The sequence below is a fragment of the Coccinella septempunctata genome, chromosome 8, assembly GCF_907165205.1.
Source record: "Coccinella septempunctata chromosome 8, icCocSept1.1, whole genome shotgun sequence".
NCBI lineage: Eukaryota > Metazoa > Arthropoda > Insecta > Coleoptera > Coccinellidae > Coccinella > Coccinella septempunctata.
In genome coordinates this window covers 32,852,649-32,867,725 of record NC_058196.1, presented here as the reverse complement: position 1 = coordinate 32,867,725, position 15,077 = coordinate 32,852,649, and the positions used below count along the sequence as shown (strand labels likewise).

The window sequence follows — 15,077 nt, the reverse complement described above, 5'->3', positions numbered from 1 at the left end:
AGCTGACTTTTATTATTTCAAGGCACACACAACACCTGACTCTCACCAGTATTAAGTAGGGCTTTGGACACATGGAAGGGCTTGATATGGACGCAGTTTGATACCTCGAGAATATATACAGGCTTAAGTACTATATCTGCCAACCTAAACTCATGTAGGTTTAACCCTAATTACTTCAGTATCTATGCACTTTGTGTCCTCGATGCTCTCTGTCAACATTTTCAATCTGCCTCAGCTGATCGATAACTGGGATGCCTTCAATTAGTTCGAACCAAGTTTAAACACAAACGTACAAACAACGCTTCTCTAAATTTGTATTTAATTTGCTGCCTTCAAGGGGCGCTTCTTAATGAGTTACGTCGATAATAGCTGATAGCTCTGTTTGCGTTCGACCTCCCTCATTAGGGGTAAGACAGGATCCTGTAGATGAGTTGCTGTCACGATTTACGCAGACCTGGCACTTTGTTCGAAGAACCCATTGATTTTGAGTGTGCTGTCAGATATGGCGGTTCTGCTGACGCCGAATCTGAATTACGACTTAGCATGGGGCACTAGACGTGTTTGGGGAATTGTTTGAATTTGGGCATCATCTGGCAACATCCTAAACTCTCGGTTTCCCTAAGAAAACGAAAGTCTTCCAGATTGTTCCTTGAGTTAGGCTAGTTAGACATTATTTTGATGTATGTGGAAGCTAGGGTAGATCGATTTCTCTCATGGGTAAGCTACAGAGCTCCATGAGTACTTCAAGAGATCGATGGTTTGTTGGTAGAGCAGAGTCTTAGTGGTAGGCCACAGAAAACTGATTAGTTAATAGATTACTTCGAGTAAGATCTGATAGAGTCGACTTTCTGTTAGATCTGCTATCCAACAGTGTCCTTCAGTTCTTTTATCTGAATATTGAAGTTAGCTGACAGCTTCTCTTCTACAGGAGTGATTTCATGATTGTATTGCACCTTTTATGGGAGTATATTTCTTCAAAACTCTTAGTTTTACTCTTGGTACACTAGATTCAAGATGTAAGGTTAGAAACCAGAACTCAAAAAGATATTTAACTCACCTACAACAATCCAGATAACTATGCAATTTCCACCACAGGCCACTGTGATCATGATGGCAAAAACCGATGTCCAGGCACACTTTACCCACCATGGCATACCACTATTGTCGGCAGTGGTAATGATAGTTGCCAGGGTTGGCATCGAGGTTGACAGGGTCGGAGGAGGTAACGTTTGAAGGGGTCCATAGTCGATTCCTTCGAATGTTTCGTTCGATCTCAGGTCCTAGAAGAGAAACAAAAAAGGATATTCTTCTTTTTAGTAGATTAGCTATCCGACACTCCATTAATTGTTAGATTAGCTGACTCGAGAGTTGGTTAAGTGATTTAAGATCGAATAAAAAAAGGATCGTTGTCTAAGTGGATCATAGAATTGGTAGATTCGTCATTTGATAAGTGAGGTGTAGATGGCATAATTTTCTTTGCATGAATGACCTAAACGTTTTAAAAATTTCACGATCCTCTTTTCCTTTACCCACAATCCCTTAAATAAATAAATTGTGACCTAAAAATACCAGTTTTTTCAGGCGATAAAGTCCAGAATGAACGGCATGTGAAATTGTGAATGAGGAAAAGTTTTGGAAGTGGATAATAATTCATGAAGAAGCAGGCAGCTTACTCCGCTGACTTCCACGTTTCGCTGGAGAAAATCGATAGTTTCAGGCATTTAATTTTTGAGTCGGCTTAATGAATTATTTCAGATGGGAGACTGTCGGGTTTCTTCCTAATTGATCCACTTCAAAATTAATTTGCCTGAGTGGGAACAAAGCGGGGTATTTCTTCACAATTTATCTGTCCACTGGTTCGGCATATTCCAATGAAAGTTTCACTTAGAGACAATTCGATTCATGGAATATTTTCTGCTAAATATAGTTATATCGTTCGTAAATTCTTTTTCCAATGGAATAAACCAAAAAAAGAGTACTCTGCAGTGCAATTTGCTGAGTAGTGTTTCAAATTCAAATTTTATTGACTTATCTGGCACAAGAAGGTTTTATGTAATAGAAAAATTTGATGAAAGTAGAGCACTCTGTCTATTGTTAGAGTAGACAGATTTCACTATATGCTTATAAACAATCGATGCCTTCAACAGAAAATTTTCACTGTTGAAAACTTGAGGCATATAATACCCCACTTCATCCTGTAGATAATTTTAAATATGTACATGAAATTGAATCATAGAGATAGATTCACGGTCACGAGGAACAATTTGTTTGGAAAAGGAAATAAACGATAGAATCAAACTACATGTAGAAAAGAGCAGCAGTATCAAAGGTTACCATGCATAAGGTTAGGTTAGGTTAACGTCTAACGATCTGATAAAAAACATCTTGTGAAAACCTTCTGTGAATTCCGAATGGCGCACAAACAGACTGAGGGTATGCTGGATTTCAGAGTTTTGATAGGAGGAATAGATAATGAGGATGATACATCTGAGGCGAACTTTTCGTTTGATGCATTTGGAAAAGGGTTGAAATGGAAAATCTCGTATTATTCGAGGATTCAAGAACAGAAATAATGGTAATCATGAGAAGATAAGGTTATTTCCTGTTATAATGTGTACTTGGAGACTTTATTTATTTCATTTAAACCAGCGTTTAATTTTCTGGTTGAAAATACGTCTTCAAATCTTTATTTTTCAAAATCGTTTCAATCGAAAATATAACTCCAAATTGGAGAGTGGCATTTGACAGGGAACTACAGTAGGCAGGCATAGGTAGGACATGCGTCTACCTGGCAATAGGTGGCGCGCCTGTCGATGAATCTCTCAGTACACTCCCTCTATTCTTCTTTGCATCGACAAATATCGAAATGTTCTTTAAAACAATGAACGCGATCTCATGAAAATTCCATGGAATCGATAAATTCCGATTACGGTAATGCGAAAGCGATATGTGAAATCCATTTAGGATATTCGAAATCCAACAACTCTGATGGCGCGATATCAATTCATAAAACTTCGGAAGCAGATTGGACAGCTCACAATGCGGCGGTTGAAAATGATTTATTGAATTTTCATGTTTGTAGGAGGTGGATTTAGAGTAGAATTGGATTACGTGGTAGGTGTAAACATTCAGAATCCAGATTGGAGATGCAATTACCACGTAGGGACTTTAGAAGGCATTTAGAATGAAACGAACTCCTGTTTTGGATGAGAGATAACAAAAGCTCAAAATTTTTTTTGAGTATGATGGAGTTTCATCCACTAATCTAGTTTACTGTATTCGAATTAAAACAGAGCATATTCATTCCATTATAATGGTTATTATACGCTTGTGTTGTGTTTGATAACTTCCAATATTAAACATCAATTCCGGAGATGGAATTTTATTGGAATTCACGGTTTTTGTTTTGGTATCTATCGACTCACACCACTGCTTTTCACGTCAGTTTTCCTCAATGAAAACACCCCAAATGGGAAGCATTTCAGTCAATTCCCTCAACTCCATTTCAGGTTCACTGGAGTTGTCTGAACTCTGATCTGAAAAACGAATCAAGATAACCGATGAGATATGAAAAGAATATTAAGTTTCCTACTCCCAAAAACTCATCCAATTTATTCTTTGATCGTTTCACAATACGTCGCGATTTTAAATTGACATCGATGGGAAAGAAATGATGCAGTACTTTTAAAATAGAGTCCGAGACCTTTGTAGGATGCCAATAAAGGAAGTTCATTTCGTCTAATGCTCACACTGCAGTTTTGCCAGAAAATCAGGAGTAGATAATCTGATGAATTCGGATGAGTGAACTCTTTATATGTTGAAATTGGAAAAGCTCTTTGCCAGGCTCCTCTTATATACGGGGTGGGGGAATGAATTTTCACCAATAAATCTAGGAATTTCAAAGTTTTCAATTCATCCCTAAGAATCATTCGTTTGGAAACTATAACGACTAACTTTTTGCATGGTAAACTCAACCACAACCTTTTTCGAAAGTTCATCATGAAGAATTCCAAAGAATAAAACTAATTAGCCCTCGAAACGATGTCACCCTTCAGTAATTATATTCATATAAGAGCAAACGAACTCCAACAATTGCTGGAGAGAACAAACAATCCAATTCCAGCATCCATTGTATGACTACAACCAATTTAGCCTTCCCCATGTCCCATGGACATTCGTAGGGTCATCAAACGCCGCGTCTGAGGAAGTAGGGTATCCTTAAGGACATTTCAGGATGTTCCCACCATCCCATTCGACACAATATAGGAAGTCGTATTTTTTCATTCCGTCGAAAGTTTCATCGGACCTCAGGGAAAAACTACAATTGTTATCTATCCAGGAGATTGGCCTAATCAGGAAATAGTGGGGTTATAGGAGGAATCGGGACAATTTTATAGCAGGATATTGGGGTGAGGTTAGGTTGGGCCAACTTGGAACCTTCCAGAATTGGCTTTGGTGAAGTAAGTTCAAGAAATTTTTTTAAATAGGTTGTGAGTACCTTAGAAGCTTTCATGGTGGACGCTGAGTAAACTGCAAGACATTGAGGAAATGTCTTGGTCAGTTTTATATGACCATCTTCCTAAACATTCATACAAATATATTTCTTCCAAGGTCAAATGGGACATGTCACAGTTTTATTGAGTGAGACAATATTACCAAGTAGGTAAATTTATTTTCAATCAGGTAAATTATGACTGGGTTCTACACTCGATCGCTATGCAACGCGAAACACGCAATTTGACCCAAGAGGAATGTGCCTAAGCGATAGTTTTGCGAGAAGAAGTGTGGTCATTCACTCAGAAAGGTTTGGAGTTCCCTATACAAGTGTGTCCAGAATGTTGCAGCGATTCAGGGAGACAGATATGAATGTCCGAAGACCAGGACAGGGTAGACCACGGGTAACAACTGCCATTCAGGAACGTTACTTCGTTGAGACAACGGTTTGCAACCGCTCGCCTCCTTCAAATTCAGCTTGAGCAAACTCATGAGGTGCAAATTAGCACTCAGACAATTAGAAATCGCCTCAGAGAATATGATTTAAGGCCTCGTGTCGCGGCAAGAGGCCCAGCTCTTACCCCAGCCCATCGAAGGGCGCGTTTGGATTTTGCGAGAGAGCATATCCATTGAGAAGAGGCCGATTGGGAAAAAGTTCTCTTCACATATGAGTCTAGATTCTGCCTCTACCATTGTGATCGACGTTCCCTTGTATACAGACGTCCACATGAAAGATATGCTCACTGCAATTTCCTGAATACTACTGGTTTCGGGGGAGGATCGATTATGGTATTGGGTGGAATATCTTTGACTGCTCGCACAGATCTAGTGGTTGTTGATAATGGAGCTATGAATGCTGATAAGTATATGAGGAACATTCTTGAAGAGCATATAGTGCTATTTGCCCCATACATTGGTGAAAATTTCATTTTTATGGACGTTAATGCCAGAGCCCATCGTGCGCGCATCGTTCAGGAGTACCTTGAAGAGGTTGAAGTCTCTCGAATGGAATGGCCAGCAAGAAGTCCAGATCTCAATCCGATTGAGCAGGTTTGGGACAACCTCAATAGAAGGCTGAGAAGTTCAGAAAATCATCCAGCTACTCTTAATGACTTAGGAATCCAACTCGGAGAAATCTGGGAAGGATTAGATCAGAACATTTTAAGATCACTCATTTTGATGAACCGTCGTTGCCGAGCTATAATTAACGCAAGGGGTGGAAATACCAAGTATTAAATCACTTATCAGCATTTCAGTATTTTGAAAATTGTTCATTTCTCTTCTTTCACATAAGATTCGGTGAAACCCTGAATTTTTCTTCCATTTAATGTGTCTTGTTTCATTCAAAACCTTCCCGAGAGAACATAAAAAATAAGTTATAAAGTCAATGTAGAGTTAACTTTCATTAAAATTGAGATTTTCAGAATGTCTGTGAGTTATCTTATCTTACGGTCACTCACCAAACACCCAGTATTAGCCCTGCGAATTCCACTCATCATTCATGCTAATCCAATCAGATATAGCTCATTGCCATCATGGAAAAATCCCGAATTTCATTGAAAACCGTTAAAATATTCATGAATCTGAATCCTCACCCATAAATTCGCTTGTGGAAAACGAATATCTCCCTGTGTTTGCATTTTGGCGTTAAAATCCCTTCAAATCTTCTTCACCGCTGGTTACCCTATAATAGAGCTCATTGTTATTCATAGGCCACGAATATAGTGGCGGCTCTCCATGAATCTTCCTGTATAATGAATCAACAGGTTCAATCAGGTAATTTGATTCACGATTGTCCCTACGAAACTCTAATTTTAAATCTATAAAATGAGAAATGTGACATGTTGTTTGTTTCAATTTGACTGTGGTACAATTCTATGATAACCCTTCAAGTCGATTTCTCGAATTTCCAATGGAAAATAACATCTTTTTCTCTCCTTCAACATTCCCCTACTGAATTATCCATCAGATAATGCCTGTACCCAGTAAATTATTAACTAGTTACTTCAATTATTTGAGATCACGCACACCTGAATTGTTCCTAATTGTTGATTAACCGAATACTAAAAAGACTTAATTACATGATTTTTCACTACGAGGACTGTTGCAAACTCCCGCACGTGTTTCGCCTTCACAATGGCATCTTCAGCGTCTTCATTTCAAATGACTGAATTTTTTATTTGTCCTCTTCAGGAGAGCATTCTGTGTCTCACCAGAAGACAAACAAATCTTGGAAAATCCTTCAAAACGTTCTTTTGGGTCCAAGTATAAGGCTTGAACCGAAAAAAAAAATTCGATGGGACTTGAAAATTTTTTTTACAAGTCCCATCGAATTTTTTTTAAACTTTTTCGACCCGGATCATTTTTTTTTTGACTAAATCGAGGTCGTAGATCACGAATATGTGATTAGTTTTTTTCAAGGATCAGTAGTTCAACAAAAAAACAAATTTTTGTGGAAAAATTGGAGGGATTTGGTCAACTTTGAAGAGCTACAGCAGCTAGAAAAATTAGACTGGACATATACTGATTCTTCTACACATAGATTGATCCTTTGCGAATGAAAAAGTTCAATTTTTGTTTAACTATAGCATACAATTTAGATTTTATGATTTTTTCCGCGAAGGTCTAAAATTCCGGATTTTCTGTCGACCATAACTAAAAAAATAATCCGCATACAGAAAATCTGTTTGCATATTCGTAATCTACGACCTCAATTTAGTAAATAGTTCGATTTTGGTGGAAATCGGAGACGATGAAATTTTTGACAAATTTTCCATACATATGTATGGAAAAAATTCGATTGTTCGGAAAAAAATTTTTGACTCCGATCGAAACCAAATTGATACTTTTACCTAATACGAGGGCGTAGATGACGAAAATGCAAACAGATATTTTTAAAAAAAATTACTTTTCAAGTTATGGTCGATGGAAAATTCGAAATTTTGGACCTTCGCGAAAAAAATCATAACTTCCAAACTGTACGCTACAGGTTGATGAAAATTGGACCATATTATTCACGAAGAATCAATCTATACGTAAAAAATCAGCATCTGTCCAAACCCATTTTTCTAGCTGCTGTAGCTCTTCAAAGTTGACTAAATTTTTCGAAATTTTCCAGAAAAGGTCATTTTTTTGGAAAACTACTGATCTTGGAGGAAATCTAATTGCAAATTCGTAATCTACGACCTTGATTTAGCCAAAAAAATGACAAACACAGTTACACAGACGTGTCTCCTACAAGAACCTAAGCTTTTACGTATGTCAACAAATACAGAGCGTGAATGAACACAGATATTGTTGATTCAACAGTGAAACCTTGTCACAAATCCACCATAGAATACGAAGAAACTCGACTCACCATTTCAAACGAAAATTTCCAAGCTTCCAATCAACTCAAACTAAAAACAAAACGCCCAAATATTGGACTATTACATCCAGGGAAATACCAAACCATCCCTTCATCTCAAAGAAAGGGTAACACAAATTCGGAAAGAAAACAGGCCCGTAGACAAAGAAGACGCAACAGTTGACGCGTTATCCTTTACATGGCTCAACTCCGCGACCCGAACGATAGCGTCGTTGCCGTGTTACTGACGTCGCGACGTCCATCGCCGTCGAAGAAGACCGGAGGATTCCTCAGAAACGACGCGCCGGAAATAGGGGTAGTTTCGCGGACAGATGAATGAGGGAGGACGTCAAGTTTCGCGTTGTCGAATTGGTAACGTTTCCTGATTGAAATGAGTTTGCTGTGGCAGCTTCCACCAGTGAGTTATGGGACGTTTTTATCTGCTACCTTCCCAGATGAAATGATATTGGTAGGAAATATCGAAGGTTATATTACCGAATACCTTCTGGAAATGATTATAACGAAAGCTTTTCTCATCTGCCCCATTGAATGCGAAGGAGAGTATGATTTATTGGTTCTGCTAGAACCCAACTTGGTGAAAACGTTGATCAAATTTCATCCATTACTTACCTACGAGGATGTATTGATATCTATATAGCCTAGACCAGTTCTATGCATTGAAAAATTATTGCGTTACCATAGCAACGAACAATAACTCATTAGAAGTGTCAGTGTGAAGTTTGGGGTCAAAACAGTAAACCAAAGTTTCGCAATAAATTAAAAGGAAGAAGATGTCCACGGAAATTGTGAAAATCCAAAAATTGGAGTATGGAGCCATCATCAAGTACCTGTATTTGAAAGGGTTAAGAGGTATGCAGATTTACGAAGATATGCTTGATACCCTTGGTGATCAATGTCCTTCGTATGCGACCGTGAAGAATTGGACTGCAAGCTTCAAGAGAGGTAAATTTTCCATTGAAGATGATGACCAATCGGGAAGGCCAGTTTCTGTGTCAGTCCTCGAAAATATCGATGCAGTTCATGACATGGTTTTATCAGACCGTCGAATTGGGCTAAAACGGATATTAGAAGCACTGAATATTTCATACGAACGCGTTCATCATATAGTTCAGTCCATTTGGACATGAGAAAAATTGCTGCAAAATGGATCCCCAAATGTTTGAATGTTGACCAAAAGCGTGCAAGGGTAGAAGCATAGCTTTCGATCTGTGCTCGATTTGAAAACGATGTAGACTTCTCAAACCGAATTGTTACTATGGATGAGACTTTGGTACATTTCTACGATCCAGAAACAAAGCAACAATCGATGGAATGGCGACACTCTGGTTTTTCAAGACCTAAGAAGTTTCGTGTCCAAAAATCTGCTGGAAAAGTTCTTGCTTCAGTTTTCTGGGATTGCCATGGAGTAATTATGATTGATTTTTTGGATAAGGGTAGAACAATAATCGGAGGTCGGAGGTTACTATTCGACATAACTGACCACTCTACGGGATGAAATTAAAGAGAAAAGACGCGGAAAGCTATCCAAAGGTGTTTTGTTTTTGCAGGACAACGCCCCTGCACACAAATCTAATGTTGCCATGCAAGAAATTCGTGGTTTAGGGTTTGAATTACTAGAACACCCTTCTTATTCACCAGATTTAGCTCCATCCGACTATCATCTCTTTCCTCAACTAAAAAAAAGTTTAAAAGGTCGTAAATTTTCTTCCAACGAAGAGGTAATAAAAGCTGTGGAGGTCTGGTTTGCAGAGCAAGGAGAAACATTGTCTTTGAAAGGTCTAGAGACGTTGCAGGTTTGCTGTAATAAATGTATCCAATCAAGAGGAGAATATGTTGAGTAATAAAATATTTTGACATTGAAATTTTGTTTGGTTCTATAGTTGGCTGAGTATTTTTCAACATATCCTCGTAACCTAACCTAATTGTTGTCGTAAGTTCATTGATACATGTTCTGTTTTCTAAGTCACTTTATATTTGAGTGTTGTTTGGTAAATATATGTAAGAATTCTTTTAAAAATTCAATAACCTATGAATGAGAACAACCCTCGTATTTCTCGTGAAATGTCCGGACACAACAAATTTCTAACTCCACACGATACTCTCATCAATATTAATGGAAATTATAATTTTGTAAGGGTTTTATTTGTAGAAACGATTCAATCCTGGCCACTTGATTAAGAGTAGCCGCATGGGAAATGCGAAAATCACAATGGACTTTAATGAATTTGCGAATTCTTCACTAGGAATATTCATGAGTTGAACAGAGAGCGAATTAATCATGCTATTTTCACAAGACTTGCAAGTCTGTTCGAAAAACGTTCTTTCTTTGAAACCTTCCCTTGTAGATGCTTCACCACTGAAAGATTTCTTTTCTGGAAAGTGTGTTTGTCCCTCATTTCTTTCGTCCTTTCAGACGTAGCAGATTTGGACATTCTTGTCTGTTTTATTGAGTTTTCTTCGCCACTCTTATATCGTCTTTGAATCGATGAGATGAGAGCTTCTGATACTTTTTTTCCTGGTTCAATTCACTGCATCTTTCACTTGCATTGTGTAAAATGTTCAAGGTGAGAAAATATTGTTAATATTGTGGGCATTCTCACTAAATTACTCTAAGAATTAATTGAATGGTCAAGTGACAGGTCTATGAGCAGAGAGCACATGTTGAAGACGTTAATTGAAGAATCATGTCATGTTGGAATATGTTATATTGTGAGGAAAATAAACAAATATATTGAAAAAGTTCGACAGTCTTTCATTTCAAGCAATATTACACATTTGATGAGGTTCTTCCTCTTTTAAGTTGAATTTCTTCGAACGTTCATTATGTCAGTGACAAGTGGTGGGATGAACTGTCAACGAATCCCTAACCTCAAAAGTTCCCACGCTTATTTTGCCGCCACAACTTTCTTAGCCGACGCCATGTTGGACTAAGTTTGCCACGGAAAGATGAAAGGTTGTTAAATTGGCTTTCAACGCGTCAATCAGTTCGAAAAGTTACCGAAACTGCCTTTCTACGTATAAGTTTTTACGAACGCGCTGATTTTCGTGAACTTTCCACATTTCATCTCAAGTATTTAATTATTACAGGGAAATAAACTTAGCGGTCTTCAGAAATAACTGTGGGAAATACGTCGGAGGGTTTCCAAGGGTGGGTTATGGTTATCGATCACCCATCGATATGGATTTGTACATCCCTGAACTAGTAAATTACTTTTTTGCCGTTTAACATTGCAGACATCTTTTTGAGCCTAACGTTACTCTGTTGATAATCAATTAGGATAAATTAAACGTTGCGTGATCTGGAATAATAAAAGAAATTAGTTAATAATCTACGGTGGAAGTAACGAACGAGCCATATATAATAAAAATTATTCGTTGAGTGGATTATAAACAACTATTTTAAGCACTAAATGAAACGTCTGCGTGGAAACTGATGAAATTGCTACCTACATGAAGTTTTCATATCGTTCGAACTCCCAGAAAAGGAATTAGATTGGGACTGTACAAATATTGATTTTAAACGGCTTATTGACGAACAGTCAGTTTTTGTTTGCTACCTGGAATTTAGCCCTTTCAAATTTTCTCAGAAACGCTTCTTATTCCTACACGGGAGGAAAATTCCAACCGAATATATTGACTTGTTCTTGTCTGTTTCAATGTGAATCCGTTTTTAAACAGGGTGCGTCTTTAACTCATTTATTTATTTATTTATTTATTCATAACAAGAACGTATACAGGTAAATTAATACCCAAAACAATGTCCACTAATTAACATTGATTTACAGAAGTGCAAATACTTACATCACTCGTACAAATATTTCAACAGTAGGTTCTTGAAGTCAAAAGAAACACTTTTTTCCCATACTATTTTTTCCGATTCGGCTCTGATAAAAAGATATAGCAACTTTAGGTTTTCATAATGAGCTATACTACCCCTGGGGAAACAAAATTTTCTTCAGAATAACTAGCTAAATCTGTGACACTTCACATCTATGGATCTTTGTTGTATTCATCCAAACTACCCAATTTAGTTTCAAAAGTTGGGTTCTTTGAATTTTTGGTATTTTTATGGTACGTAATGGTCATAATGAGGACACTGGAAGACGTGGGTTATATCTTGTGTTCGAAAAAGATTCATCAAATGAATGAAAAACTATATTCCGAAATTCATTCAATTCGATCAAACCGTTCGTGAGATATAACTAAAATAAAAATTTTTTAATGGTTTTTCAACAGCCTGTATCTTTTAAACCGAGCCGATTCGGAAAAAATGGTATAGGAAAAAAGTGTTTCTTTTGACCTCAAGAATCAACTGTTAAAAGATTTCTACGAGCCAAAGACTTTATATGTACAAAGTACAAAAACCTGGAAATGTCTTCCTCTTTGCTCCAAACATTTCTCAAATCTTCTTCAGAGAGATAAAGAAACGTTATTTGAAATGAAAGGATCAGCTCTCTCAATGAATCTAGTTGTCAGTTGGTAAAATATTCATTTTATGAACATCTAAACTCACCATCCCAAATGAAAAATTAGCACCTTCGAAACTAGGTTAAGCCTCAAGAAAACGACAGAAAAACTGACGTTCTAAATGTACCAAACCATGAGCCTCCATCACGAAGAGGAAAAGAAACAAAAATACACATTTATTCAACAAACTACCCTAGATAAAGAAGACGCAACAGATGGCGGGTTATCCATCACACCTCGGACCTTCGGTATTGTTTACGCCAGCGTCGTATTCCCGATACTGGCGTCGCGACGTTCAGGATTCGAAGACGACGCGTAAAGATGGACGGAAAAACATAGCGGACGTAAAGTTTCCTCCTGTCAAATTGGTAACGTTTCCTGATCAAAATGAGTTAGCTGTCGTTGGTGTCTTGGGTAAGTTATGGGATGTTTTGATGCCACAATGTTGCCCTTTCGGTGATGGACTGACGTTGAGGGGGTAGATTCTTGAGCGAATGCCTCATGGAGTCGATCATGAGAGAGAAACCCTTTGCGTGTTTCTTATCAGAAGATTGGTATTCAATTTGGAGTTGTCGGTTTACTTGAATACAACAAGATGTGCTTTTGATTTGGAGCATTACAATTTTTCTCTGTCAAAATATTTTATTACTCAACATATTCTCCTCTTAATTGGATACATTTATTACAGTGAACCTGCAACGTCCCTAGATCTTTCAAAAAAAAATGTTTCTTCTTGATCTGCAAACCAGACCTCCACAGCTCTTGTAACCTCTTCGTTGGAAGAAAATTTACGACCTTTTTAACTTTTTTTCAGTTGAGGAAAGAGATGATAGTCGGATGGAGCCAAATCTGGTGAATAAGGGAGGGTGTTCTAATAATTCAAACCTTAAATCACGAATTTTTTGCATGGCAACATGTGATTTGTGTGCAGCTGTGTTGTCCTGCAAAAACAAAACACCTTCGGATAGCTTTCCGCGTCTTCTCTTTAATTTTTCCCCGTAGAGTGGTCAGTAATGTCGAAGAGTTATCTCCGGTTATTGTTCTACCCTTATCCAAAAAATCAATCATGATTACTCCATGGCAATCCCAAAAAACTGAAGCAAGAACTTTTCCAGCAGATTTTTGGACACGAAACTTCTTAGGTCTTGGAGAACCAGAGTAGCGCCATTCCATCGATTGTTGCTTTGTTTCTGGATCGTAGAAATGTAACCAAGTATCATCCATAGTAACAATTCGGTTTAAGAAGTCTACATCGTTTCAAATCGAGCACAGATCGAACGAGATGCTTTTACCCTTGCACGCTTTTGGTCAACATTCAAACATTTGGGGATCCATTTTGCAGCAATTTTTCTCAAGTCCAAATGGACGTGAACTACATGATGAACGCGTTCCTATGAAATATTCAGTGCTTCAGATATCCGTTTTAGCCCAATTCGACGGTCTGATAAAATCATGTCATGAACTGCATCGATATTTTCGTGGACTGACACAGAAACTGGCCTTCCCGATCGGTCATCATCTTCAATGAAAAATTCATCTGTGTTGAAGCTTGCAGTCCAATTTTTCACGGTCGCATACGAAGGACATTGATCACCGAGGGTATTAAGCATATCTTCGTAAATCTGTTTACCTCTTAACCCTCTTAAATACAGGTACTTGATGATGGCTAGATACTCCAATTCTTCGATATTCACAATATCGGTGGACATCTTCTCTGTTTTAATTCATTGCGTAACTCTGGTTTACTTTTTGACCTCAAACTTCACACTGACACTTCTAATGAGTTATTGTTCGTTGCTATGGTAACGCAATATTTTGTTATGCATGGAACTTGTCTAGGCTTTCTTCTGTGACTGTCGTGTATTGTAAGAGATGGAGCTGCTCGGTACAAAGAAAAAATACCGGTTTTGAATGAATAGTTGCGAAAGAACTTTGTGTGGTGATTTCTTGTCCAAAAATAGTGTGAGCTGAGCCTCTAAAACAAATCTTGACCAGGGTGTTTAAGGGTTTTCTTCAGACAGTGTTGCCTGCCACAGGTCATCGTTTAGAGAGAGAGTCTACCCTGACAATCTCTCATAATGGGTACCAACTAATCCGATTACTCCAATGAATTCAGATGTTTGTTCTTATGAAAACTTAACACACTCCATCTCTCTTGAGAATAATGAAGTTTGTTGACGCTTGAAAGTTATACCATTTCACGGGCAATATAACTTGCCAAGGGGAATTATTGGTTTCAGTGGTGGTCTACCTCTTCCTCGTGTATTTTATAAGTTTTCCGAAGAATTGAAAGTGAATTGATTCTTTTCATTGTGTTCATCTTTTCTCGAAGGAGGAACAATAAGATGTCAGGTTTCGCTGCATGGTTGAATCAAATCAAACGAAATTTTAAAAAATTAGATGCGAAATTAAGGATTTAAGAATCTACCTAATTAGGACTTTATGGGTTCCGTTATCGAAATTTCCTTGTAAAAAGGAGCATTGTGAGAACATAAAGAAGCTTCTCCAGGTAAAATTTTATGTCTCCTTGAAAAAATGAATGAATCCTTTAGAGGAATATTCTGATATTAATTTAGTAAGGCTCTTGGTAGAAAATTTTCTTTAAAACTTTTGAAATTGTCGTCACTTGCAAATTGAAGACCATAAATGGAAACAAAGTCTTATGAGAACAACGTTGATGATGAAATATTTATCCACTCCAATTTTGGAGCAGTGTTTATGGTGAAATATTGGCACGTATATGATTCGA

The 15,077-nt window shown here is 37.6% G+C and overlaps 1 protein-coding gene across 2 annotated transcripts in view; it reads right to left on the bottom strand.

Moving 5' to 3' along the window:
- Positions 1-12,496, bottom strand: part of LOC123318830 (tachykinin-like peptides receptor 86C) — a 37,084-nt gene extending 24,588 nt beyond the window's left edge. Inside the window, exons 1-2 of one of the 2 annotated variants that reach the window (XM_044905579.1) lie at positions 12,375-12,496; positions 1,058-1,280 (exon numbers count right to left, since the gene is read on the bottom strand). In XM_044905579.1, the coding sequence (XP_044761514.1) occupies positions 1,058-1,280; positions 12,375-12,377 (226 nt within the window). In that variant the 5' untranslated portion in view covers positions 12,378-12,496. Of the gene's footprint in view, positions 1-1,057; positions 1,281-7,852; positions 8,068-12,374 lie in introns of those variants that run through there. The other variant, XM_044905578.1, reaches the window with a different exon arrangement.
- Between the last annotated feature and the right edge of the window lie 2,581 nt (positions 12,497-15,077).